The sequence below is a fragment of the Mobula birostris genome, chromosome 25 (genome assembly GCF_030028105.1).
Source record: "Mobula birostris isolate sMobBir1 chromosome 25, sMobBir1.hap1, whole genome shotgun sequence".
NCBI lineage: Eukaryota > Metazoa > Chordata > Chondrichthyes > Myliobatiformes > Myliobatidae > Mobula > Mobula birostris.
Genome location: NC_092394.1, coordinates 44,841,594 through 44,869,489, shown reverse-complemented (window position 1 = coordinate 44,869,489; position 27,896 = coordinate 44,841,594). Strand labels below are relative to the sequence as shown.

The window sequence follows — 27,896 nt, the reverse complement described above, 5'->3', positions numbered from 1 at the left end:
TCCAGTGCTGAGGCCAATCTTCAATCTGTAGAAGAGTCAGGGTTTATGGGAACAGCCAAGAAAGTGAAGTTGAGGTCTGATCAGGTCCATTGTGACACTGACTGGCCGGGCAGACTCACACGACCTGATCGTAGGACATCCTACTCCAGGTTCACGAACTGCCATTCAAGTCTGAGCTATTTATTGAAATAGTGGGAAGACCAGCACCTCACACCCTGGCTTGTTCATCATAGCTGAGCACACAGAGGACACAAACAGAGAATGGAAGAAGATGAGGCGTCTCACATGTAGATGTAGGAATGAGTGGGACACCGACAACATTGGTAGGTGTTGTGTCCTGATTTTAGGAAGCCATTCTGTCAAGCAAAGCAATGGAGTGGCCTGCTTCAACCTGCCAAATCTACCAGGCCAATTTCTTTTGGACCTAAAAAGCACATTAGACCTCTCAAGGTGTTGGCGTGCAGTCTTGACGTCCAGATTCCATTGGGGAAATGATGGCTAACAGTGGGCAGGGTGGGTGGTTACACGTCCTTCCCTAGCTACGAATACCAGACCAGTGCTCCTTCCTAAGATGACTTTCTTTTGCAGAGACCAATACGACGGACATCACTAACAAACTGTTCCAAATCATCCAGGACCTGGAGCAGGCTCACCGAAACTTTGAACAGTGGGAGACGTCAATGAACAAGAACATGTCTGTCGAACTGCTCACGTAATTTTATCAAAACCGGAGGTGTACTTGCGGTCGATCTGACGAATGTTTCCGATTACATGAGTTACATTTATTACTACATTGCAGATGTATTTCGATCTCCTTCCATTAATACTTGGCCCAGACTTTCGAAACCATTTTGAATTATGCAAAACATAGTCATTGGCAAAAAAAATGTAAATGTGTACTTTCTGTAATTAATCTATTTGAATTGTTTACATCTCACTTCATATTGACAGAGATCCTTATACTGCAGCTTTGACCAATCTCTCCCCTGAACCAAATGGCACATCTGGTTTCTTGACTATTGGTTGACCATCTGACTGCTCTGTACAGAAAGGCAAGTTGCTTCTAATAGAAGAATCTTGCTGCCAGAAGGTTGTCAGCATAGATACTGAATTTTCTGTCATAGGCAGCCAGAGGCCATCCAGCTGACATCCAGCTAATACCAGGTACATTCTTCCAGTAGAACCATGGCCACACATATTGGAATGAGGCACCATCCAGTTACAAGCATTACGAAGTTCCAGACCGACCCTCTGTTTAGGTGGCTCTTATTTTCCTGTCCAAAAGGACAGGTATTTAATTGCTGTGTCCCGTTAATGCAGAAAGCCTAGTGAAAATACAGGGACAACCCATTCATTGCCGGGATTAAGGGAGTTCCTGTTAACTGAACCTTCCTGCCGCTGAAATCTTGTATCCTGGATCTTCAGCTCCCATAGACCAGGGAGAAGAACACAATCCTAACTTGACAGCCCCTCAGTTCTTGCTTGGTTTGTTAGTGTATCTGCCTCCCAGGAACTCCAACATCACCGAACATCACTTACAATGGCCATTCCAGAAGGTGGTTCACTACCACCTTTGGGTCAGTTAGGAATGGAAATAAGTGCTCAACCAAATCCACCGGAAATGATAATAAATCTGAATGGAAATTCTATGCAATGGCATATTCCCAACCCTGGATCCAACTTAGAAACAGAAAGCTTCCACTGGGTTTCTCTGCAGCAAGAAAAACTGGATAAATAATTTCTGATTCTCTTTTATGAGTCCACAATACACTTAATGACCATTTTCTAAATACCCATCTGAAAGGCACAGCAGTTGGCACTCACTAATATCGGTAACAAAGTTGGTAACCTGTTCAACAGCCTCAAGGGAGAGAGAATCTAGAACATACAACAGTATAGCACAAGAACAGGCCATTCAGCCCACAATGTTGTGCTGGACCAGCTAAAAAGCAAATCAAAAAGACCCCAACACTAATCCCTCCTACCTGCACCATGTCCATATCCCTCCATCTTCCTCACATACATATGCCCATTCAAACATCTCTTAAAAGCCTCTGATGTATTCATCTCCACCATCATACCAGGCAGAGCATTCCAGGCATCCACGACTCTCTGAGTACAAAACTTCTCCCTCACATTCCCCTTGAACCTACCCCCTTTCGCCTTCAATGCATGCCCTCTGGTATTAGACATTTCTACCCCGGGAAACAGACACTCTATCTGTGCCTCTCATAATTTTATAAACCTCGGTGAGATCTCCCCTGAGCCTCCGATGCTCCAGAGAAAACAACCCAAGTTTATCCAGCCTCTCTGGATAGTTTATGCCCTTAAGACTGGGCAGCACCCTGGTAAACCTCTTCTGCACCCTCTGAACATCCTTCCTATAGTGGGGCAACCAGATCTGAATGCAATACCCCAGATGTGGCCTCACCAGAGTTTTGTAAAGTTGCAAGGAGATATTGTGAATAGTTGTGATATTGCCCAGAGTGATTCTCACAGGGAGTCCAGTATGTGGCCAGTGGTCTGACCTGGGTGGGCCCAGTCACAATTTGGGCGATTCCTCGCGCCCCACTTGAGGAGCTGATGGTTACATCTTCCCTGGCCTGTGTCCATGTGACCAAGCTTTGTCCAGACCTTCCTTGAAGGTTAAAGCCTGATACTTCACCACTTAGATCATTTGCCAAGTTACATTTGACTTCTTGTTTGCAGCCAATTAGAAGGTGAGCCCCTGAGAACAGAAGCTGTCATTAGTTTGCAAGTTTTGGAGGGCTCACCAAGAAGATTCAAGATTCAAGATTCAAAAAACTTTATTGTCATTCTAACCGTACCTCAGCTCTGCAGGGTAGAATGAGACAGCGTTTCCCAGGAGCAGTGCAATCATGACATAACAAACGCAACACTAAATAATAAACATAACAATAAATAGTTAAACACAACAGCCACATGTCAGTTTAAAATCAAGTTGTAAGTGTCCAGTGCAAGTTAAAAGGGTCCAAAGCAGAGTCAGGTGGAGCAACTATTTAGCAGTCTGACTGCCTGTTGGAGGAAGCTGTTTAGTAGCCTTGTGGTTTTAGTTTTGATGCTCCTGTAACGTTTGCCTGATGGCAGAAGAACAAACAGTTCATGGAGAGGGTGTGAGGGGTCTTTAATGATGTACAGTGTCTTCTGGAGGCATCAACTCTGAAAGAGGTCTTGGACAGAAGGTAGGGAGGCCCCAATAACCTTCTCTGCTCCCCTAACCACCCTCTGCAAAGCTTTTTTGTCAACAGCACTGCAGCTGGAGTACCAGGTTGTGATGCAAAAGGTCAGCACACTCTCAACCATGCCTCTGTAGAATGTAGTTAAGATATTAGGGGAGTGATGCTTGTTTAAGCTTCCTCAGAAAGTGCAATCTCTGCTGGGCCCGTTTCACAATCCCAGTGGTGTTCCTGGACCAGGTGAGATTGTCTGAGATCTGCACCCCAAGGAACTTGATGTTTTCCACTCTCTCCACTGTAGAGCCGCTGATGCTGAGGGGTGTGTGCTCAGGCTGAGGCCGTGTGAAATCGACGATCATCTCCTTGGTTTTGGTGACAATTAAGCATCAAGTTGTTATCACTGCACCAGCTCTCTAGGTGTTTGACCTCCTCCCTGTACATTGTTTCATCATTTTTGCTGATGAGCCCCACCACTGTGGTATCATCAGCAAATTTAATGATCAGGTTCTCCTTGAATCTGGCTGCACAGTTATGTGTTAGCAGTGTAAACAGCAATGGGCTAAGCACACAGCCTTGTGGGGATCCAGTGCTCAGTGTGATGGAGTCAGAAATGTTTCTGCCAACACGGACTGACTGTGGTCTCTCTGTCAAGAAATCCAGAATCCAGTGACACATGGCAGTGCTAAGGCCAAGCAGCGACAGTTTCTCCACTAGTCTCTGCGGGATGATGGTATTGAACGCTGAACTGAAATCAATGTACAGGATTCTAGCATAAGTGCCTTTGTTGTCCAAGTGAGAGAGAACTGTGTGCAGTGTGGTGGATATTGCCTCCTCCGTAGAGCGATTTGGACGATAAGCAAACTGTAGAGGATCCAGCGTCGAGGGGAGGCTGACTGTGATATGAGGCTTGACAAGCCATTCAAAACATTTCATCACTATGGGGGTCAGGGCAACAGGACGGTAATCATACAGAAAGAATTTCAGACGGCTGAGTAACCCGAAATCCTCGTCCTTTGGGGACATTTTGTTGGTTGTCAGTTGATGAGGTTCTTTGAGAATGATTCTTTCCTTCCAGGCATCAAGACGTTCAATGGAGGTTAGCTCAAGAAGTTACTTAAGCCGTGCTAGGACTTGGTGCTTTGGAGACTGTTCTCATGGGTTCCTGGAGACACATCTCCCATCCGTGTGTAAGATGTCCTTACTTTTCCCAGGAGCCAATCACTTGCTGGGATCCAGAAACAGAGGAACAATTTGTTGGAGAGAAGTGGTTGTAAGTTGTGTGGAGAAAGGGCTCTCTCCAGTGGTGATTTGTGTGTATTTCTCATATCCACACACTCGGTGTGATTTGGCTTTGGGAGCCGGTGAATGTTGCTCAAGACCGACGTGAGTGAGACTTGGTGATGTTGCAGGTTACGGGTAAAGAGCTGCACTCATCCAGACCAGAGTGCTGGGTGGTCCTTGCCGTTGTGGGTGGTCTTCCTTACTCCCTGATTCCAGGTTGTGCTGGAAGTGCAGTCCTCATGCGCAGTGCCCCAGACGTTAACTGCCAAAGCCACTGGTATAGGCGCTGAAAGCATGGACACAGGGCATTCGGTTGGTTCGTAGTGGCTTGTTTGTCTATGGAATAAAGACAGCGTCATTTTATATCCCCTGTGATTTTGATGAGACTCTCCCTGGTGTTCAGTTCAGATGGTTCCTCATGTGAGATCTGCAGTGAGCTGGTGCCAGGGAGTGTGTTCCTGATGATGGAACAACCTGTGAAGGGGCTGGTTATGATTACGATACTGTCAGCATAAGATGGACTTTCTATTTTGAGCTGTTGTATTCCAACTACTGTTCTTTTTGTGTTGCCTTGTTATCTTTGAGTGAATCCGTTTACCAGCAGGGCTCTCAAAGCTGGGCTGGGAAACACCAGATGCCGGGGTCTGTCACCTTCCTGGCATCACTTCCATGTCTCAGTGTATCACAGAAACAGCACTCTGATGTTGGAAATTTTAAATTAAAAACCAAGGTTTGAGAACACTTTGGAAACAGGTCAGGTAGCATCTGCGGAGAGGGAGTGAGAAACAGTGTGTCTCACCCAACAGTTTTGATTTCACGCAACACACATCAAAGTTGCTGGTGAACGCAGCAGGCCAGGCAGCATCTCTAGGAAGAGGTACAGTCGACGTTTCAGGCTGAGACCCTTCGTCAGGACTAACTGAAGGAAGAGTTAGTAAGAGATTTGAAAGTGGGAGGGGGAGGGGGAGATCCAAAATGATAGGAGAAGACATGAGGGGGAGGGGTGGAGCCAAGAGCTGGACAGGTGATTGGCAAAAGGGGATATGAGAGGATCATGGGACAGGAGGCCTAGGGAGAAAGACAAGGGGGGCGGGAACCCAGAGGATGGGCAAGGGGTATAGTCAGAGGGACAGAGGGAGAAAAAGGAGAGAGAGAAAGAATGTCTGTATAAAAATGGGGTACAAGGGGGAGGTGGGGCATTAGCCGAAGTTAGAGAAGTTATTGTTCATGCCATCAGGTTGGAGGCTACCCAGACGGAATATAAGGTGTTGTTCCTCCAACCTGAGTGTGGCTTCATCTTTACAGTAGAGGAGGCCGTGGATAGACATGTCAGAATGGGAATGGGATGTGGAATTAAAATGTGTGGCCACTGGGAGATCCTGCTTTGTTTTGATTTCGCTGAACTTTTGCTCATCATCCTGTCGGAGAAATTTGTAATGAGACATCTGGGGACAACATTTTTCACACAGTTGAAGAAGGTTGCCTGACACTCCCAGCTCTGAGCAATATTCATATTCAGTGTTGTGCTCAGAAAAAAAAACTGAACGCCTTTACATTCCTAGACATTTAAAACCAGCTCATAATGTGTACAAATTCCCCAAGGTGTGTTTTGAATGTGGAGGTTGATAGAGGCTGGAATGTTGAAGAAGAAAAGTATGCCAGTGAGATGATCCACTTTAAGCAGATTTGAAATAAGTCCTGGGATTCTTCCAGACCTAGAGATGTACCAGGAGTCTGTTTTATTTAATTGTGTCTGTACTCCTACAAGGTCTCTTGGTTCTCACTGGCACTTTAATCAAATGCCATACCTGCTTGCCTGACTTGCTGACCATGGTGTAATGAATGAGTCACTTTCTGTGAACATTTGTGAGATATTGTTCTAGATGCATGTAAATTTATCTTTTTATAATCTGTTTAAGACAATAAAAAGTAACTTGTTGATTGTAATATTTGGTCTGAGTTTTAATTTACTTTGTCCCCTCCCCCCGTTCTGGCTGTGAGCCTACTGCTGGGGCATGGACTTTATCCGTAGAAGAAACCCATGTATTAAAATTTAAAACTAAAGAGGACTCCAGTCATGTATATTGACCGTTTTTTTTGTTGTTGCTTGCAATGATTCTGTCTGCTACTTCTGGTGCTGGCTGTAGTCATCCTCCAGCCCTTTTCCAGGGTGGGATACAGTGAACGGTGATGAGAAAGAGGATCTCTGTCTTCTTTTCTGTCCTCTCCCACGTCACTAGTTCTTCACCGCATCACAGCCCCACATGGAGTCACTCAGTTCGACCTTTCACCACCTCTTCCCTGCCAGTTGTACCCCCTCTGCCCCCTCCCATCCTACCCTTGCAACCACCTCCTCACCAGATATTCCTCTCGCCACAATCATTCTCCATTGGAACATGTACACATGCAAGGCACCTCCTTGATTGTGTACAAGTATAAATAGCTAACCTTTGGTTATAGCACTAATCCCTTATGTCTATTCCCGCAACTATAAGTTACTTCCTCTGAATCAGACTCATTCCACCTGACCGCCTCCAACAATGCGTGAAACTTGAGAGCAGGAGGAAGGAGACATGGTTCTGGAACTGGATGCCACTGCCGTCTCCTTCCTTCCCCTTTCAGAGTTCCGTAGAGCCATTTCACTCTTCTGTGTCCACCCCTTCCCAAAGCAAATTGGGCAACAATTTTGAAGACCATCTCTAAGGTGCTGGTAGGCTTCCAGTTTCCATCTTACATAGAAGCCTTTTTGACCATGAGGCCAATGCTGACTGCCAAGATCCCATTTACACTGATCCTAGTTTTTATTCTCCCCACACTCTCTTCAACTTCCCCGAGATTCTACCTCTATCTTCACACTAGGGGCAACTCACAGTGGACAACTGGATTTACTAGTCTGCATAGATTGGGGACGTGGAAGGAAGCCGTGTCACGAATAGGGTAGGGGATGGTAAAGAGGAATCAAGGGAGGCTTCAATAAACTGCTGCAGATACTTAGCAGGTCAGGCAGCATCTGTAGAGGGAAGTAGATAGCTGTCATTTCATGTAGAAACCCCGGATGTGAATAAGCCAGGGAAAGTGTTGAAGGAGTGAAGTAGTCAATTTTAGGAAACAGAAGAGGAAAGCTGTGCACTTTTCAAATTGAATTGAATTGACTTCATTACTTACATCCTTCATATAAATGAGGAGTAAAAATCTTTATGTTACGTCTCCATCTAAATTGCAACAATTGGACAACAACTCTTTGCCATGAGAGCCAACGTGCAGGTGCAGCAAATGGGAGAAGGAACTCAAGGGGTCAGGCAACACCTGTGGAGGGAAATGGGCATTTCTGGTCAGGGACCCTCATCTGGACTGAAAGATAGAGGTGAGTTGCCTGGTATAAATAGGGGGAGGAGCAGGAGCTGTGGGTGATGGGTGGATCCAGGGGAGATGAGGGTGATAGGCAGATGGGGGCGGGAAGGGCGGGAGCTGTGCCAGAAGCTTGGATGTGAAAGGCAGACACGACAAAGGGCTGAAGATGATGGAAACTGACAGGAGAACGTATTAATATTTCATTTTCAAGTCATTTATTGTTGTTTAACTATTTACATGTACACCGCCAAAGGAGACCACATTTCTCCGGACCAGGTTGTAAAGCGCAGTGGTACACGTAACACACAATAACTGCGGAGAGTAAGAATTAAATCTACAAACCAATTACGCATAGATAAACAAAGTAAAGAGCATAAATTAAATATTGTTGGGTACAATACAAATTATTAAGTGACACTTCGAATGCGATGCAGTCGGGAGTTCAGAAGCCTAATGGCCTGAGGGAAGAAGCTGCTTCCCATCCTGACCGTTCTTGTCCTTGTGCATTGGAGTCTCCTGCCTGATAGTAAAAATTCAAAAAGGATGCTGGATGGTTGGGTGGGATCCTTGATAGTACTAAGGGCCCTGCGTATGCAGCGCTCCTAATGAATGTCCCTGATGGATGGTTAGGAGGCCCCTGTGACCTTCTCGGCTGTTCTCACAGTCCTTTGTAGGGACTTCTGGGCTGACACTCTACTGCTCCCATTCCAGATGAAGATGCAACCTGTGAGGACGCTCTGAATGGTGCTCCTGCAAAATTCAGTTAAGGTAGGGTGGGGGGGGGGTAACCTTGTGGGTTGTGGGGGGGGAGACTTCAGTCTCCTTAGGAAGTGCTGCTGTACTTTCTTGTCCAGGGAGGTGATATGAAGGGACCAGGTGAGGTCATCGAGGTCACCCATGATGTGAACTCACAGGAACTTGGTGCACTTAACTTTTTCAATGTAGGCGCAGAGGGGGATGGTTCATCTGCACTTTCCTGAAGCCCACAATAATCCCCTTGGTCTTCTCCACATTCATGTCTAAGTTATTGTTCTCACACTAGTCCACCGGCCACTCCACTTCCTCTCTGCACTCCAACTCATCTCCGTCATTGATGAGGCCAACCACTGCTGTGTCATCTGCAAACTTGACGATACGTTTGAGCTGAATCCTGCGACCCGGGCATGCCTCAAGAGTGTGAACAGCAGCGGGCTAAGTCATCAGCCCTGGAGAGCGCCAATGCTCAGCATAATGGGACTAGAGACCTTGCGGCCACACGGACTGACTGGGACCTTTCTGTTAAGAAGTCCAGGATCCATTTTCAGAGGGCGGAGTTGAAACCCAGTAAGAACAGTTTCCCACCAGTTTCTGGGGTATGATGGTGTTAAACACTGAACTGAAGTCTATAAACAGCAGTCTGGCATATGAGACCCTTTTTTCCAGGTGGGACAGGACAGAGTGGAGGGCAGAGGCTGTTGCATCATCAGTGGATCAATTTGAGCCATAAGTGTACTGGAAAAGGTCCAATGTGGCCTGGAGAAAAGCGTTAACGTGCTCCATGACCAGTTGTTCAAAGTATTCCATAATGGTTGATGTTAATGCCACCAAATGATAGTCATTTAGGCAGGTTACCGTTGCCTTCTTTGACACTGGAATGATAGTCACAGCACAGCTATGGAAGAAATAAACAGAGTTAGTGAAGGGTCATGAACCTGAAAGGTTAACTCTTTCTCCTTGCACAAGGGCTGCCTGTCTTGCAGAACATTGCCCGCGTTTTCATTACAGATTTCCAGCATTTGGAGGTTTTCCTCTTCCTGGCGGTGGCGCTTGTTGTCAGCGGTGACCAGGCAAGTGGTGCGCTCCCCGTACTCACCACGTGGCGGCGCACTCCCCGCACTGTCCACATGGAAGCACGCTCCCCATACTCCGGGCACGGCGGCGCGCTCCCCGTACTCCCCGCACGGCGGCGCGCTCCCCGTACTGTTGTGGTTCTCGGAGTGATCAGGCGGCGGCGCCGTGGCTCACTCGCGGGGCATTTCCCCGACCGGCGGTGCCTCTTGTCTCCGCCGCCGCATCTTCAACGACTCGGAGCCATGAACGCGCCGCCGGCTTTCGAGAGTTTTCTGCTGTTTGAGGGAGAAAAAAAGTGAGTGAGCGCCGGGAGGAGGGGGGAGAGTCTGATCCTTCCCCCCCTCACACCCTTCGCCGGACACCCCCCATCCTCCTTCCCCCCCCCACACCCACCATCCTCCTTCCCCCCCCCACACCCTTCGCCGGACACCCCCCATCCTCCTTCCCCCCCTCACACCCACCATCCTCCAACCGCCCCCCCCCACCTGATCCTCCTTCCCCCCCTCACACCCTTCGCCGGACACCCCCCATCCTCCTTCCCCCCCTCACACCCACCATCCTCCAACCGCCCCCCCCACCTGATCCTCCTTCCCCCCCCACACCCTTCGCCGGACACCCCCCATCCTCCTTCCCCCCCTCACACCCACCATCCTCCAACCGCCCCCCCCACCTGATCCTCCTCCCCCCCCCACACCCTTCGCCGGACACCCACCATCCTCCAACCGCCCCCCCATCCTCCTTCCCCCCCTCACACCCACCATCCTCCAACCGCCCCCCCCACCTGATCCTCCTCCCCCCCCACACCCTTCGCCGGACACCCCCCATCCTCCTTCCCCCCCTCACACCCACCATCCTCCAACCGCCCCCCCCCACCTGATCCTCCTCCCCCCCCCCACACCCTTCGCCGGACACCCACCATCCTCCTCCCCCCCCCACACCCACCATCCTCCTTCCCCCCCTCACACCCACCATCCTCCAACCGCCCCCCCCCACCTGATCCTCCTCCCCCCCCCCACACCCTTCGCCGGACACCCACCATCCTCCAACCGCCCCCCCATCCTCCTTCCCCCCCTCACACCCACCATCCTCCAACCGCCCCCCCCACCTGATCCTCCTCCCCCCCCCACACCCTTCGCCAGACACCCCCCATCCTCCTTCCCCCCCCCCACACCCTTCGCCGGACACCCCCCATCCTCCAACCGCCCCCCCCACACCCTTCGCCGGACACCCCCCAACCTCCTTCCCCCCCTCACACCCACCATCCTCCAACCGCCCCCCCCACCTGATCCTCCTCCCCCCCCCACACCCTTCGCCGGACACCCCCCATCCTCCTTCCCCCCCTCACACCCACCATCCTCCTTCCCCCCCCCACACCCACCATCCTCCTTCCCCCCCCCCACACCCTTCGCCGGACACCCCCCATCCTCCTTCCCCCCCTCACACCCACCATCCTCCAACCGCCCCCCCCCACCTGATCCTCCTCCCCCCCCCACACCCTTCGCCGGACACCCACCATCCTCCAACCGCCCCCCCATCCTCCTTCCCCCCCTCACACCCACCATCCTCCAACCGCCCCCCCCCACCTGATCCTCCTCCCCCCCCCACACCCTTCGCCGGACACCCACCATCCTCCAACCGCCCCCCCATCCTCCTTCCCCCCCTCACACCCACCATCCTCCAACCGCCCCCCCCACCTGATCCTCCTTCCCCCCCCACACCCTTCACCGGACACCCACCATCCTCCAACCGCCCCCCCATCCTCCTTCCCCCCCTCACACCCACCATCCTCCAACCGCCCCCCCCACCTGATCCTCCTCCCCCCCCCCACACCCTTCGCCAGACACCCCCCATCCTCCTTTCCCCCCCCACACCCTTCGCCGGACACCCCCCATCCTCCAACCGCCCCCCCCACACCCTTCGCCGGACACCCCCCAACCTCCTTCCCCCCCTCACACCCACCATCCTCCAACCGCCCCCCCCACCTGATCCTCCTCCCCCCCCCCACACCCTTCGCCGGACACCCCCCATCCTCCTTCCCCCCCCCCCCACACCCTTCGCCGGACACCCACCATCCTCCAACCGCCCCCCCCACCTGATCCTCCTCCCCCCCCCACACCCTTCGCCGGACACCCCCCATCCTCCTTCCCCCCCCCACACCCTTCGCCGGACACCCCCCATCCTCCAACCGCCCCCCCCACACCCTTCGCCGGACACCCCCCAACCTCCTTCCCCCCCTCACACCCACCATCCTCCAACCGCCCCCCCCACCTGATCCTCCTCCCCCCCCCACACACCCTTCGCCGGACACCCCCCATCCTCCTTCCCCCCCCCACACCCACCATCCTCCTTCCCCCCCTCACACCCACCATCCTCCAACCGCCCCCCCCACCTGATCCTCCTCCCCCCCCCACACCCTTCGCCGGACACCCCCCATCCTCCTTCCCCCCCCCACACCCTTCGCCGGACACCCCCCATCCTCCAACCGCCCCCCCCACACCCTTCGCCGGACACCCACCATCCTCCTTCCCCCCCTCACACCCACCATCCTCCAACCGCCCCCCCCACCTGATCCTCCTCCCCCCCCCCACACCCTTCGCCGGACACCCCCCATCCTCCTTCCCCCCCCCCCACACCCTTCGCCGGACACCCCCCATCCTCCAACCGCCCCCCCCCATCCTCCTTCCCCCCCCACACCCTTCGCCGGACACCCCCCATCCTCCTTCCCCCCCCACACCCACCATCCTCCTTCCCCCCCTCACACCCACCATCCTCCAACCGCCACCCCCACCTGATCCTCCTCCCCCCCCACACCCTTCGCTGGACACCCACCATCCTCCAACCGCCCCCACATCCTCCTTCCCCCCCCCCACACCCTTCGCCGGACACCCCCCATCCTCCTTCCCCCCCCCACACCCACCATCCTCCTTCCCCCCCTCACACCCACCATCCTCCAACCGCCCCCCCCCCACCTGATCCTCCTCCCCCCCCACACCCTTCGCCGGACACCCCCCATCCTCCTCCCCCCCCACACCCTTCGCCGGACACCCCCCATCCTCCTTCCCCCCCCCACACCCTTCGCTGGACACCCACCATCCTCCAACCGCCCCCCCATCCTCCTTCCCCCCCCCACACCCTTCGCCGGACACCCCCCATCCTCCTTCCCCCCCCCACACCCACCATCCTCCAACCGCCCCCCCCACCTGATCCTCCTCCCCCCCCACACCCTTCGCCGGACACCCCCCATCCTCCTTCCCCCCCCCCCCACACCCTTCGCCGGACACCCCCCATCCTCCAACTGCCCCTCCCATCCTCCTTTCCCCCCCCCACACACCCTTCGCCGGACACCCCCCATCCTCCTTCCCCCCCCCACACCCACCATCCTCCTTCCCCCCCTCACACCCACCATCCTCCAACCGCCCCCCCCACCTGATCCTCCTCCCCCCCACACACCCTTCGCCGGACACCCACCATCCTCCAACCGCCCCCCCATCCTCCTTCCCCCCCCCACACCCTTCACCGGACACCCACCATCCTCCTTCCCCCCCCACACCTACCATCCTCCTTCCCCCCCTCACACCCACCATCCTCCAACCGCCCCCCCCACCTGATCCTCCTCCCCCCCCCCCACACCCTTCGCCGGACACCCCCCATCCTCCTTCCCCCCCTCACACCCTTCGCCGGACACCCACCATCCTCCAACCCCCCCCCCCACCTGATCCTCCTTCCCCCCCTCACACCCTTTGCCGGACACCCCCCCACCCCCGATCCTCCTTCCCCCTCACTCCGCTCCAGACCAGGGGCCCTGTGGGTCAATGGGAGGTTGGTGGCAATGGACAGACAGGAGGTGCTTTATTAAATCTGATTGTGATTCTGATGTCGAAACAGGGAGAGTTCTGGCATTAGATCCTGGTGGGTTCTGCACACCCACTACCCCACATCCCCACATCCACACATCCACACATTCACGCTCACTCACACACATTCACACACACACACACACTTCAGGCAGGAGCCCTTCATCAGCTCTGAAAAGGACGGGGGCAGAAGCCAGAGTAAGAAAGTGGCTTTTGGGGAGGAGTACAGTCTGAAAGGTGATGGGTTGAACCAGGTGAGGGGGTAGGGGGAATGACGTAAGGAGCTGGAAGGGGAAAGGTGGAAGAGCTAAATAACTGAAGAAGGAAGAATTAATAGGAGAGAACAATAGACCAAGGAATGAAGGGAAGGAAGAGGGAAACCAGAGGGAGATGACGGGCAGGTGAGCAGAAGAAGTAAAGGATAACAGAATGAAGAATGGAAAAGAGAAAATGAGGGAGGGGGGGACTTAGCAGAAGTTAGAGAAATTGATGTGCATGCCATTAGGTTGGAGGCCACCCTGACAGAATATGGCATGTTGCTTCTCCAACGTGGTTTGGCGTCATCGTGGCAGTAAAGGAGGCCGAGGACAGAGATGTCAGAATGGGAATAAGAAGTCATGAAGTGGATAACCGCCAGGAGATGCTGTCCCTTGCGGCAGAGAGAGCAAAGGTGCTCAAGAAATGTTGGATCTCGCCGATGTGGAAGAGGCCCCACTGGATACAGTGGACAACTCCCAACAAACTTACAGGTCAAGTGTTGCCTCATCTGGAATGACTGTTTGGCTCTCTGAAAGGTGGAGAGGTAGGGACAGGTGTAGCATCTACAGGGATATGGTGCCAGGAGGGAGCTCGGTCGGCAGGGACGAGTGAACAAAGGTGTCTCATAGAGAGTGACCCCTGGGGAAAGTAGAGGAAGCGGGTTAAGGAATGATATGCCTATTGGCAGGATCCCATTAGAGGTGGGGGAGGTTGCAGAGAATAATGTGCTGGATATGGAGGCTAGTAGGGTGACTCATTCACTTTGCATCCTGAAATTCATATCCCCTGATTAGTTAATGTTCAAATGCTTAAGATTATTCAAGGTGAAGATCCATCAGCTCTCTAAAGTAGATAATTTAGAAGGTTTATCACTTTGAGTAGCTTCGTAAATGACTGACCCCAGGCAATTGCTTTATCTTCGCCAATCTACCTGTTGCTGATGTGTCTGTCCACCTCAGTGTTGGGATGAAGCAAGCTCTTATCTTCTCGTTGTGTGGGATGGATGTACCTTTGTGTACAGTGAGATAGATTTCGATGAGATCTGACAACTCAAAACAGGCATTCGTAAGGAGCTGTGGATCACCAATGACAGAACTGTACACCACCATAATCCCATAATCCGTAACCTTTTGGCCCAGCATATCCCTCACCCCACCATTACAGAAAAGTAGTGTTAATGGGTTCAGTGAGGGCATACAGAGAGTAGATGGATTTCCAGTATGTGCTGAAGCTCTGGTGTTTATACAGTGAATAGCACCTGGTATTCCATTAAATCAAGTGGTAATCTAACGATGCTGTAACACTGGTTGGTTGTACAGGGCTAACTGATTCTACATCCAACTGACCAGATCATTGCTGGCAGTCTTACTACACCTAGCTGTGATTGATTGTGGACAACTATCATGTATTGGAGGAACATTCACGCCCAGTATCTGAATGATAAAGACAGGAACATTCCCAAACATTGTTCATTCAGCTTCCTCTTGAGATCCCCACCATTTTAGAAACTAATCTTCAGCCAATTCAATGCACTCCATTTGATATGAAGAAGCAGGACTAGAGATAACAAAGGCTCTGGATGAGAGAGATAAGATCCAGAACTAACCATGTCTTTAACTAAACTCCTCAATTAGAGTTACAACAATGCTATTTTAACCATGTGGCAAATCAGGAGAAAGCAGGACAAATCCAGTTCTATCAAATGATGGATTTAATAAGTAGCGTATTCCCCAATAATCTAGTTAATAATACCTGGTGTGAGCATTGGATGAGACCTCATTACATCCTTGTTCTAAACATGGACAGACAAAGGATGAGGTGAGAGTGACTGCCATTTACATGTAGATAACACTTGAATGAGTTTCAAAGAGTCCTAGTAAAATGGAGCAACGAAACACATCATTTTATGATGTATAAAATATCATTATCTCAACGAGGATACCAAAGTTTTTTTTCTAGATATACTAATGGGGTACAAGGAAATGATGGATGAACTTCAGAAATACTATGTATCGGTTTTCACTGTGAAAGACACCAGCAGTATGCCAGAAATTTGAATGTTAGGAGGCAGAAATGAGCACTGAAGAGATTGTGGGGGCATTAGTAATGATCTTTCAAGGACCAGTAGATTCTGGAATGGTTCCTGAGGACTGAAAAATAGCAAAAGTCACTCCATCCTTTAAGAAGGCAGGGAGGCAAAAGACAGGAAATGATAGGCCATTTAGCCTGGCTTCAGTGACTGGTAAAAGTTAGAATCCATTATTAAGGATGAGGTTTTGTGTACTTAGGGGGCATACAATAAAATATCCCAAGTCAGCATAGTTTCCTTAAAGGGAAATATGCCCTGCGAACAGCTCCAGTTTGTCTGACTGGAAACTGAGTGATAGCCTGAATGCCACTGAAACCAACAAAGCAGACGCAAAAGTCTTCAAAATTAGACCCCACGTGTAACCATGCGGTGCAAGCTAACGACAATGCTGGTGAAGAAGAGGCAACAGATGCTAGCACAGCAGCAGGCCCAAACCAAATCCTAAACGCTATTCAGACAATGAAAGATGACTTTGTATGGAGATTTGACGGGCTACTAAACGCAATACGAGGAGTACAAGCTGATCTGAAAGCTGTCACAGTGCGCATTACAGAAGCGGAAGATAGAATTAGCACTAATCAAGATGATATTGCCTCTCTGCGTAATCAGAATACAACAATGAAAGCAGCAATGGAGGTGTTAGTGTTTAAAGTGGACAACTTGGAAAACCGTAGCCGCCGTTCTAACCTTCGCCTGGTGGGACTTCCGGAGAGGGCGGAAGGGGCTGATCTGGTCTATTTTTTGGAAAAATGGATCCCTGAGGTGCTTAGTGCTAAAAACTTGCCTGGGCCCTGCTGATTGAGAGAGCGCACAGAATTGGCAGGGCTAACGAAGTTGAAGCACAGTTGGCTAAGCGACCCAGGGTAGTGATAATGAAGTTCTTAAAACTATGCAGACAAGACCCGGGTTATGAAGGCTGCCAGGCTGAAAGAACCTGTACTTTTCGACAATCAGAGAATCAAGTTTTTCCCTGATGTCTCTGCCCAACTCCTCAGGCGAAGGAAAATTTTTGATTCAGTGAAGAAAGAGTTAACCTCTCTCTCCATCCCGGACCTACAGTATGGGATAATTCACCCTGCTAAACTGCTGGTGACCTACAAAAGAAAACGCCACACCCTTTGACAGTGCACCGGGAGCGGAGAAATTTGTGCAGGAGCAGAAGACTACAACTTGGAGGCTGCGGGCAAGTGAGACAGTACAGTGCTTGAATAGGTACTTTCATAGTGCCTTAGGGACATAAATGAACGCTAACGAACGTTATCCACTACATTGTTTATGCTAACGAATTTGTATCGGTTCTCATTATCTTCAGTGGCACTATAACTACGACCAGGTTAAGTTTGATAAAGACTCTTGGTATAATTTAGTTGTAATATTCTCTACTACTGACAATGTTGGGGCTCTGTTCTGGCTGTTGGCCATGCTGTTCGTCACCATGACGATGGCACGGGAGGACTAGTTAAGCTCCATAATTAGGCCCTCTTCCAGGGCCGTCAGGAGGTGTTCATCGGGGGGTGGGTGGATGTATTTCAGATTGTAATCTTAGCAGTCATTCTAAATTAATTCAGCTCAACATGATTGAAATTATAACTAACAGCCTATGCCCTGCGAACTTCAGTTTACCTCTTGGAATGTAAGAGGATTAAATAAACTTGTCAAGTTAAAGCAAGTCATGAGTAGGATAAGACGGTTAAAAGCCAAAATAGTTTTTCTGCAGGAGACCCATTTAACCCCTGAGGATATAGTTGGAGTAAGGAGGAGATGGCCGGGACAGGTTTTTTTCAGCCTCCTTCAGCTCACACTCGGGGGTGGGGGGGGGTAATTACCCTTATACATGAGTCAGTGCCCTTCCACCTTGTTAATGTTACTAAAGACCAATCTGGCAGATACCTTATTATTCAATGCGAAATTTTCTCAATCAGGTTTAATTTGGTCAATGTGTATGAGACAAATGATGACAATCCAGCTTTTTTCAGACATCTTTTTATATCATTAGCTGTTCTGCCGGGCCATCGTATTGTAGGTGCTGATTTTAATTGTGCACTTCAACCTGAGCTGGACAGATCTAATGGGGGAGATACCTCTCACCACCAGACAAGAAAAGAGTTATTGCAATGCACTAAAGACTTTAATTTAGTTGATGTGTGGAGAAGGAAGTACCCGGATAAACTAACGTTTTCCTGCTATTCTAGCACTTGCCAGACCTTTTCCAGAATTGATTATTACTTAGCTACTTTAATATCCACAATTATAAGCTGCTGGTATGATATAATAATTTCAAATCACGCCCCAGTTTTATTTATTTTGAACCTGCCTAATACTTTATATTACTCCCCAAGATGGCAGCTTCAAACGATTTGGCTTAGGGATCCAGAATTTATGAAGTTTATTGGAGAACAGATAGACTACTATTTTGGAAATAATACCGACCAGACATCTGCTGCTATAAGGTGGGAAGCCTTTTAAGCCTTTCTAAGAGGTCAGATGGTTAGCTTTAGCAGCTTTAAACATAAATCTTTTAGATTGGAAATAGAACAGCTTGAAAAAAGAATAAAAGAGACTGAATCTGAAATATTTCAAAATCCCCCTCAACAGCTATTTGCAGAACTTAACAAACTGAGTGCTAAGTATAATGTATTGTCCATTAATAAGGCAACAAAAAGTTTGATGAGACTGAAGCAATCCTATTTTGAGCAGGGTGAAAAGGCCAGTAAACTCTTGGCCTGGTGCAGCAAATAGATACAAACAGAAAGGGCAATAAACTCCATACAATCAGATGAGGGGGGTGAAAACTGCTGACCCAAACAGTATCTTTTTGAGATTTTACCAAAATCTGTATAACTCAGAATATTCAGATTCAGCTCCACAAATACAAAAGGAATTTCTTGACTTGTTAGAATTTACAGCCCTGGATGAAACGTCCTTGACTTTGCTGGAGTCTAACTTAGAGGCTAAAGAATTGTCTGAAGCTATAACTAACATGAAGGGAGGGAAAACTGGGCCCAATGGAATTCCAATTGAAATATATAAAATCTTTAAGACTAAATTAGTACCACCTCTGCTTGATATGTACGTATCAGGAGTCATTTGACACTGGATCCCTTCCTCCCTCTCTTAATATGGCGATAATTACACTACTGTTAAAACCTGGAAAACCACTGTCCCTATGTGGATCTTATATGCCAATCTCACTTCTGAACAATGATCTCAAAATTCTTTGTAAGGTATTAGCTAGGATGCTGGAGCCACTCTTGCCAAAAATGGTCCACCCTGACCAGAATGGATTTGTTAAGGGAAGGCAGGGCTTCCACAACATTCCAAGAGTGCTTAATATACTTTATGAAAAATCTGGAAGCTCTGATAGCGCTATTCTGTCATTGGATGCCGAGAAAGCCTTTGACAGAGTGGAATAGCAAAATCTATTTAAAGTTTTAGAAAGATTTGGTATTGGGGGAAAATTTCTAAGGTGGATACAGCTTCTTTATTCTAACCCACAGACTGAAAGTTTAACTAATGGGCTTTTCTCGGTACCTTTTAAACTTCAATGGGGAACAGGACAAGGCTGTCCCCTATCTCCCCTCCTGTTTATCCTGGCCATTGAGCCATTTGCTATGGCAATTTGAAAACAGGCTAACATAGCAGGAATAGCTACAGGAGATATAGAACATCGCATTGCCCTGTACACGGATGATGTAATTCTGTTTTGCCCCAACTTGAAACAAACATTACCTGCCTTAATTGACCTGATAAGTACTTTTGGTACTTTTGCAGGCTATAAAATAAACAACAACACATCTGCAATATTATTCATGGATAAAGATGAGAGACTCAATCCCCCACTTCAAACTCTGTTTATGGTGTCAGAACAGGGTTTTCCTTATTTGGGTGTTAAAATTACTCCTACTATTGATAAAATTATCGCAACTAATTGTAACCTTCTCACGGTCTCAGTTATTCAACTTATAAGCAGATGGATGAAATTGCCCATATCTTTGATTAGATGCATAAACATTCTAAAAATGTCAATTTTACCAAAGTTCCTGTACCTTTTCCAGTCTATTCCACTTTCTCCTCCATCATCTTTCTTTTACGTATTTATGAAAGAAAATTTTTTCTAATTGTATCTGGAATAATAGACGTCCAAGACTCAGGCTTTCTCTGTTATATCTGCCGTATGAGAGAGGTGGCTTACAGCTACCAAATCTTATATGGTATTTCTGGGCAGCCCAAATTATTATTTATTTTGTAATTTATTTTTTATTGAATTTCATCATCAAACAAACGTTTCCATAAGATGTATTTCAGATACTCTACATATATATCACATAATCATGTCACAAATCTCCGCATAATATTTATCTGCAGTACACACTTATAGAAAGGAGAGGAAAGAAAGGACAATCGAAAGAAGAAAACTATGTACAGAGTAGGAAGTGATTTTTTTTTACAACATATTCATTGAATTGTGAGAATAAAATCAGGCCTATGAGGTGTTATGTAGTTAAACCATTTTTTCCAGTATGAATAAAATTGTTCCAACTTATGATAAACAGATGCTGTTATCTTCTCCATTTTGTAAATGTCCATTGTAATTTCCATCCATACATGTAAAGTTGGGCTCTCCTGTGATAACTATTTCCTGGTAAAGATCTTTTTAACCAGCCGCCAGCAGTACATTCATTAAATATTTATCTCTTTTCAACCATTCTTGAGGTATAAACCCAAAATATATGGTCTTACTCTGTAAGGGTATTTCACATTTAAAGATGTCTTGTAGGGCATTATGTATCCCACTCCAGAAGTCTTTGATAATGGGGCATTCCCAGAAAATATGATAATGGTTTGCATTTTGATTTCCACAATTTTTCCAGCAAACAGGGGAGATACTATCATAATGGGATTTCTGAGAGGGTGTAATAAAATATCTTATCAAGTTTTTGGGCAGCCCAAATTAGAGCAGGAATGTTTTACTTTGTTAAGGATTACTCTCCTACTTGGGTCTCAATGGAATGCCAGTTGATCAATATCCCTCTAGAACTATATACGTATTCAGCAGATAAGAAAAAAACTGGTCAAACAAACTAAAAACCCTTTCTTAAAAAATACAATAATGGTTTGGCATGATGCTCTTGCTTATTTGGGAGAGACATCACAGTTATCCCAGTTTACTCCTATCTTTGGTAATGATATCTTCCGGCCCGGCAGAGCAGACCCTGGTTTTAAAACTTGGTCGACCTGAGGCATAGCTAAGGTGTCTGATCTTTATAATGGCAATACATTATGTCATTTGAAGAACTCAAGGCCACATATGGAATTCCAACAAAACACTTCTTTAAATACCTTCAGTTGCAAAGTTTTATTATGTCCAGGCAAGGTTACAGTTTGAAGCTCCCTCCTTTACCTACCCTAGAAGACATCACTCTGAAATTATCTGAAGCTAAGGGACATGTGTCTGTATTATTCAATTTGTTTGCAAAGAGTCATCAAACAATAAACTACAAGCATGGAGAACTGACTTGCATGAGAATCTGTCAGAAAAAGAGTGGTCAGAAGCTTGTTCCTTAGTTCAAATCCAATCAGTGAACACTCATTCTAAATTACTACAATACAAATGGATAACCAGACAGTACATTACTCCAGTCAGGTTGCATCACTTCAACCCCAACGTTCCAGACACATGTATTAAATGTAATCACCAAAAGGGGTCTCTGTTCCATTGTATGTGGGAGTGCCCCCAGATACTCTGCTTCTGGAAGAAGGTGCTGCATTTGATTAGTCAGATTGTTGGAAAAAAGGTGCTCCTTGATCCTAAATTACGTATTCTGAATATTTATCCAAAGGACTTTGTAACCTCCAAAAATGTAAGGTCTCTGCTTAATATTTGTTTTTTGGAAGTCAAACGCTGCATAAGAAACTAACAACCAGTGGACTCTCACAATGGCTGAAAGGAATGACTTCTTGCTCTAGAAAAGATAAGCTACATCACAAAAAACAAACTTGGCAAATTTCGGGAAATCTGGGACATTTTCTACAAGTTTCTGGAGAACAATATTCAGGATGATGAAAGTAACAAACTGAATTAACTGTTTTTTTAATAGCAGGGTGATTGCTTTTTTTAGTGTGTTTTTTTTGATTTCTTATGTATTTTTTTCTTTTCTTTAACTTTGTTGTACTTTCAAACCTATGGATGATCTAATGTGTTTTCTGTTCATTCTGTAAAAGCAATAAAGAGATGTTTATTTTTTTAAAAAAGGCATACCATGTATTGGCCTTCATCAACCATAGGATTGAGTTTAGGAGCCAAGAGGTAATGTTACAGCTACATAGGACCCTGGTCAGACCCCACTTGAAGTACCGTGCTCAATTCTGGTCCTCACTACAGGAAGGATGTGGAAACCATAGAAAGGGTGCAGAAGAGATTTACAAAGATGTTGCCTGGATTGGGAAGCATGCCTTATGAGAATAGCGAGTGAACTCAGCCTTTTCTCCTTGGAGCGACGGCGGATGAGAGGTGACCTGATAGAGGTGGATAAGATGATGAGAGGCTTTTTCCCAGGGCTGAAATAGCTAACATGAGAGGGCACAGTTTTAAGGTGCTTGGCAGTAGGCACAGATGACATGGGTATGTTTTTTACACAGAGTGGTGAGTGCATGCAGTGGGCTGCCAGTGATGGTGATGGAGGCGGATACAATAGGGTCTTTTAAGAGACTCATGGATAGGTACATGGAGCTTAGAAAAATAGAGGGCTATCGGTAACCCTAGGTAATTTCTAAAGTAAGTACATGTTCGGCACAGCATTGTGGGCCGAAGAGCCTGTATTCTGCTGTAGGTTTTCTATGTTCTATGTTTCTATATTCTAAATCATCCACCATCAACATCCTGAAGGGTCGTAATTCCCAGTACTATCCTTATAGCCTTTCTTGAACAAAGGAATAACATTTGCCACCCTCCATTCGTCTGGTATTATTCCCTAGGCCAGTGAGGATGGAAACAACACCAGCAAAGGCGCAGCCACCTTCCCATGCATGTGAGAAAACCCAAATATCCCAAAATTGGACCTAGAAATTAATAATTTTAAGTAATTTTTTTTAACATAGTCAAAGAGAATAAATGCCCTTTTGGGGGTTTATTAATGAATATGTTGGTTAAGGTAAGTTGCATGTTGCTCTGATGAGAGGTGTATACACTCCTCACACCAATTACATACGTGCACTACTTAATTGTAAAGAATTCTGGTCTCCTACGAGCATTCAGCTTGGTCTTGGTGATCTCAGACATTAATTAGTGCACATTATAGTGTACCCAAGAGTACAAGCGTGAAAGTTCCTAATCTCTTATAAGACAGAGCAAGTTGGTAGTAGACACGGCTTGGTTTGATTTATAAATTGCTTTATTCCACAGTAGGCAAAACATACAGAACATTGAGTGTGAAACACACTCTGTACAGTCAGTAACACTTCTGTTTGCATACTATAACAAAAATAAAAGAACAGGAGCATTCAAGACCATTTCAGTTGGGCTTCACAATATATGTGCTCTCTCTGACCAAGGCAGAGGCTGTCCTAGTGCCTGACTGATTCTTTGGTGTCTTTGTACTGATCAAATTTGTCAACACACTAATGTTGGATGTCTTGTGAATGACCAGTCCATATATTGCTAATGAATAGGCCATTGAGATCTTTGCAAAGGCAACTTCACTTAAATCACACCTTGCCTGCCTATGGATGGCCAATCCAGTAGGAGGCTAATTAGGGAAAGTGCTACTTTCCGGGAAATTTAGAACGCAACATGTCACAATCCTGTCCAAGTCATTTTCATGGAAAATGGCCATAAATTTGCACACTGCAGCAATATTGGTTGAATTGCTGATACCTAAAAAGTATGTTTGCACACTTTGCAGGTAAATTACCACCTGGGTAATTGCAGTCCTCTCACTGCTGCATCCTTATTGCCAAGTTGCTGTTGATCAAATCAATATTATGTTTTCTGTGCAGGTACTTCCTGACTGGATAATGAAAGTATTTTGTATTATTACTATTTTCTTTAGAATAACAATAACAAAAGACACAAAAGTGCCAAATGCATGCCTATTCACCATTAACAAGGAGGACCATACCCTGGGTAATACCATCCGATCGTAAGTATACAACTTAAGTCAGTAAATCTATTTTTAATATGTAATGTTAAAGTTCTGAAGGTAATCTTTCAGAATTTTCCAGCCACCTCATCCAACAAGGGGAGTGATTAATGCCCATGGTTCCACGGGGTGATTTTCCAAATATTATACATTTATTGTTACATCTTGACTACGTTACTTAGAAATCATAGTCAACTTTTGTCAGGGCTGGGGTTTCTGTATATTGTCTTGTGAGAACTTCAAGTAGCCCTTATTAAACTCAAACAAGTAATTATGCACCTGCTGATTTATGGCTATTATGGTATTGATGGCTGAAGGTAGATTGAAGCATGCCAGGGATTTGGGCTCAGTATATTTTCCTCCATCGTCACAACATCCAGAAAGATACCTTGATGTTTCATTGAATCCCACTTCAATAAAGAGCTGCCTGATCCACCAGCTCCCAGTTGCTGGGCTGCCTTGGTCAGCTGTTTCTATCTACTCAGATCACACAATCTATTTTGTACTGTAAGAGGCTATAGCCTAAGAAACTGTAGAAGGCAACTGAATGCACTATTGCAAGATGGTTCTAAATTAATAGCGAATAAGTCTGTGATTTGGACAGTTTATTCACCAGTAATTGGTTCACTGGTAATAGCTAATGAATGTACTTACAGAGTTTATATTCACTTGTAGGTCTATTATACCAAAACAAAGATTATACTCCGATAATCAAGAATTTGTTTTCTTACAATGCACAAATTAATTACGGTTGTAATAGCTGACACTCACCTGTGACGTTTTAAAGATTGTTGTTTCTTGACCTGCATCCCTGACCCCTCACACACAAAACCTCTTGTGGGAACAGGAGGGCCTCCCTTCTGAGCTGAACATTAGTAGGCAGGTCTCGAATTTGAGAAGTCATTTGCAACCTTACATATGTACCATTGATGGTAAATGGAATTAGTGCAGGTGGGTACTGGTGATCACCATAGCTACCTTGCTATGATCTTGCACCTTATTGTCTATCTGCTTTGCACTTCCTCTATAGCAGACACACTTTATTTTGCATTGATACTGTTTTCCCAAGTACTGTCTCAACGCACTGTGTAATGAATTGATTTCCATGAACAATATGAAAGATGAGCTCTTCCAGTTTGGGTTAAAATTACCTTTGATTATAGTATGTTTTGTTTTTGCTTTGCAGACAGTTATTGAAAGATCCTCAGGTGTTATTTGCGGGTTACAAAGTACCACATCCTTTAGAACATAAAATTGTTATCCGTGTGCAAACTACTCCAGACTACAGTCCACAAGAGGCATTTACAAATGCCATCACTGATCTGATCAGTGAGTTATCCCTCCTGGAGGAGCGATTCCGGGTAAGTTTCAATCTGGCTGTTGAGACATTGCTGAAATAACCTATTGATTACAATGGGCATTAAAATAAGAGGCTTCAGATATGTTTCAGTAAATTATAAAACCTATATTAAGATTTAATATTAAGATATTAAATATGTCTAGCATTACTAGATCTAGTCAGTCTCATGTGGGATAGCATACGGCAACACTAAGATATTGAAATGCAGAATGTTTTAAGGTTCTCAAGGCAATTGTGCTCAGTATCCCATAAGTTCAAGTACCTGAACTACGAATGTCATGTATGTTCTTTAACCTTAATTCCCCATGGTCTTGATTACTAATTACTTGTATCCCTTGACCTACTTATGTATTCTCGTAAATGTAAAACAAATACAGCATTGGATCCTGACCATGCTTTTATAGTGGTGGTGTTATTTCAACCCCCTTGAAATGAAAGCCGCTAAGAATATTTCTGGTGCCCAAGTAGTTGCAGGTTAATTTTAAAATGTACTCAGACTCTTAGCTCCTCTATAATACATGATCCCTACTCAAATCAATACACCTTTCCATGAGTATTCTTGTTCGTCTTTGAAATAAATTTGCTGTGCTTAATGTCATTAAATCTTAAGCTAAAGGCCTCAATGTTAATCCCTAGAAAGATTAACCCATGTCTAAGAGCTTTTACAATTATTTATTCAAACTTATTTCACTGTTTTCTAAATGTGGTTCCATATTCATACTCAATTAAGACTTTCATTTTCAGCTAAATATCCTTAGAAGCTTTCTTGTTTCTAGCTTGTTTCTCCTCCTGCCTTCTTCCAAGCTCACTTGCCTGCAGGATACACCTCAGATGTTCCATTGTAATTGTTGCCTTTGGTTGATCAAAATGGCTATTTAAATAAACTTCCTTCTATTCCAGGTTGCCATTAAAGACAAACAAGAAGGAATTGAGTAAGACTTTGACGTCAGAATGTGACCTAACTGCATTTCACTTTTTAAGATAATATTGTGTGACCAACTTGACAAAATAAAATGTAAAGTTTTTTTATAAAATACCTGGAAGCTGTTTTTAATGTGATTACTGGGGTCTTTTACTCACTCAGGTATTGCAAAATATATGAAATGCAGAGTACACCAGGAGTGTGGTGTTTTAATTGTAAAGTGTCCATTTTATCCATAACCAAATACTTTGTATAATCAGTATTGGACATCTTTCTCCATAGGATTTTTCAGATTTTATAGCAGAACCTGGCTGATGTAGAATGTACTTATGCTCAACTGCACTAACTTATTTACATCCAAGGGCAGACTTCAGTAAATTTAACACTCAATCATTTTGCTCATTGGGATAATCATTTATACCTGAGCTAAGAGAACTTAACTAAATTTGTCAACTGTAATATCGGTATCTATTGATTAGTTATATTCTGTATCTGCTGTCAATGATTTGAAGAATTTAAAGAAAATACTATGCTTTAACTCAGGAGCAACTGTGCAAGAAAGCATTTAGTCCTAATAATTTTAGGATTGGCATGCAAAATGAATTTTAAATCCTAATAAGGCAGGCTGCTTTATCTCCAGGGAAAAGGATTCCATTCCAACTCAAGGTGGTCTCTGTTTTAAGAAAGCAAGTTGAATAGAAAGAATCAATGGGGCATTTATGGACATGGATAATAAAGGGGGAATAGAACTGATGGGCATTCTTTACAGAACTGGCGTAGGCTCTATGCCATGAATGGACTCAATAGGAAAAATTTAATGTACTTTAAAAACAAGTAAGCAATATGTAATATCAAGGATTGTTCTCTTACATGGGCATACTTTGATGTATTGTACAGAAGTAGAAAACCAAATTATTTCAAACTAGTCAAATGTTTTTAACCAAATTAAATTTTATACTGAATTGGATTACAACTTCTTCAAATTAGCAACTAAACTAACAGCAGCTCCTTTTTGCAACTGATAATGCAAATACTAAATTATTCAATAGCAAACTACAAACTGCTGGCATTAGTGGAGCCAAAGGGATTATGCTTTGAGTTGAAACCCAGCATTAAAACTGAGTGTAAGGGATAATATCCACTATAAGGTGGTACTGGAGAAGGATGAGGCACAATTTTTGCTTGATTCCAGCTTGTGGTCTCATATCCAAATGTTTAATGTGTATTTTGTACCTTGAGAAAGGGATGTGTCATATAGCTGTCGTACTAATTTACACTTCACAAAATTGTAGGTTTTAGCACAAGTGTATTTTTTCTCACTTCAAGTTGTAATGAAACAAACTGATTTTCTTCCCCCAAATAGTGCATTTTCCTCTGCAAATAGATACAACAGATGTCCTTTCAGTTTCTCCCATTTTTGTTCCATTCTAATATGATTTTAATGTTCTTTTTCCTACCTATGACTAAGCAAAACTAATGGAAGCTTGAAAAAGAGTAATTCTTTTGACAAGGTACTTTATTATGATCATGCTGCTTCCTGCTTCGCAAGTGAGATACTAGTAAGTCTACTGTTTGGGGCTTCATATTTTAACCATCCATCCTTTCTTTTGCATTTT

General features: G+C 45.9%; 2 protein-coding genes across 2 annotated transcripts in view; both read left to right on the top strand.

Moving 5' to 3' along the window:
• The window catches only part of rasa4 (RAS p21 protein activator 4), a 297,934-nt gene extending 291,518 nt beyond the window's left edge, over positions 1–6,416 (top strand). Inside the window, exon 21 of the mRNA XM_072242873.1 lies at positions 589–6,416. Coding sequence (XP_072098974.1) covers positions 589–716 — 128 coding nt within the window. The 3' untranslated portion in view covers positions 717–6,416. The remainder of the gene's footprint in view (positions 1–588) is intronic.
• A 3,393-nt stretch (positions 6,417–9,809) lies between these two features.
• On the top strand, positions 9,810–26,394 carry polr2j (RNA polymerase II subunit J). Its single transcript, XM_072243078.1, has 4 exons — positions 9,810–9,954; positions 23,909–23,998; positions 25,185–25,359; positions 26,259–26,394. Exons 1-4 carry the CDS (start codon positions 9,902–9,904, stop codon positions 26,292–26,294), a joined length of 354 nt encoding a protein of 117 aa, XP_072099179.1. The 5' UTR covers positions 9,810–9,901; the 3' UTR covers positions 26,295–26,394.
• Positions 26,395–27,896: the final 1,502 nt, after the last annotated feature.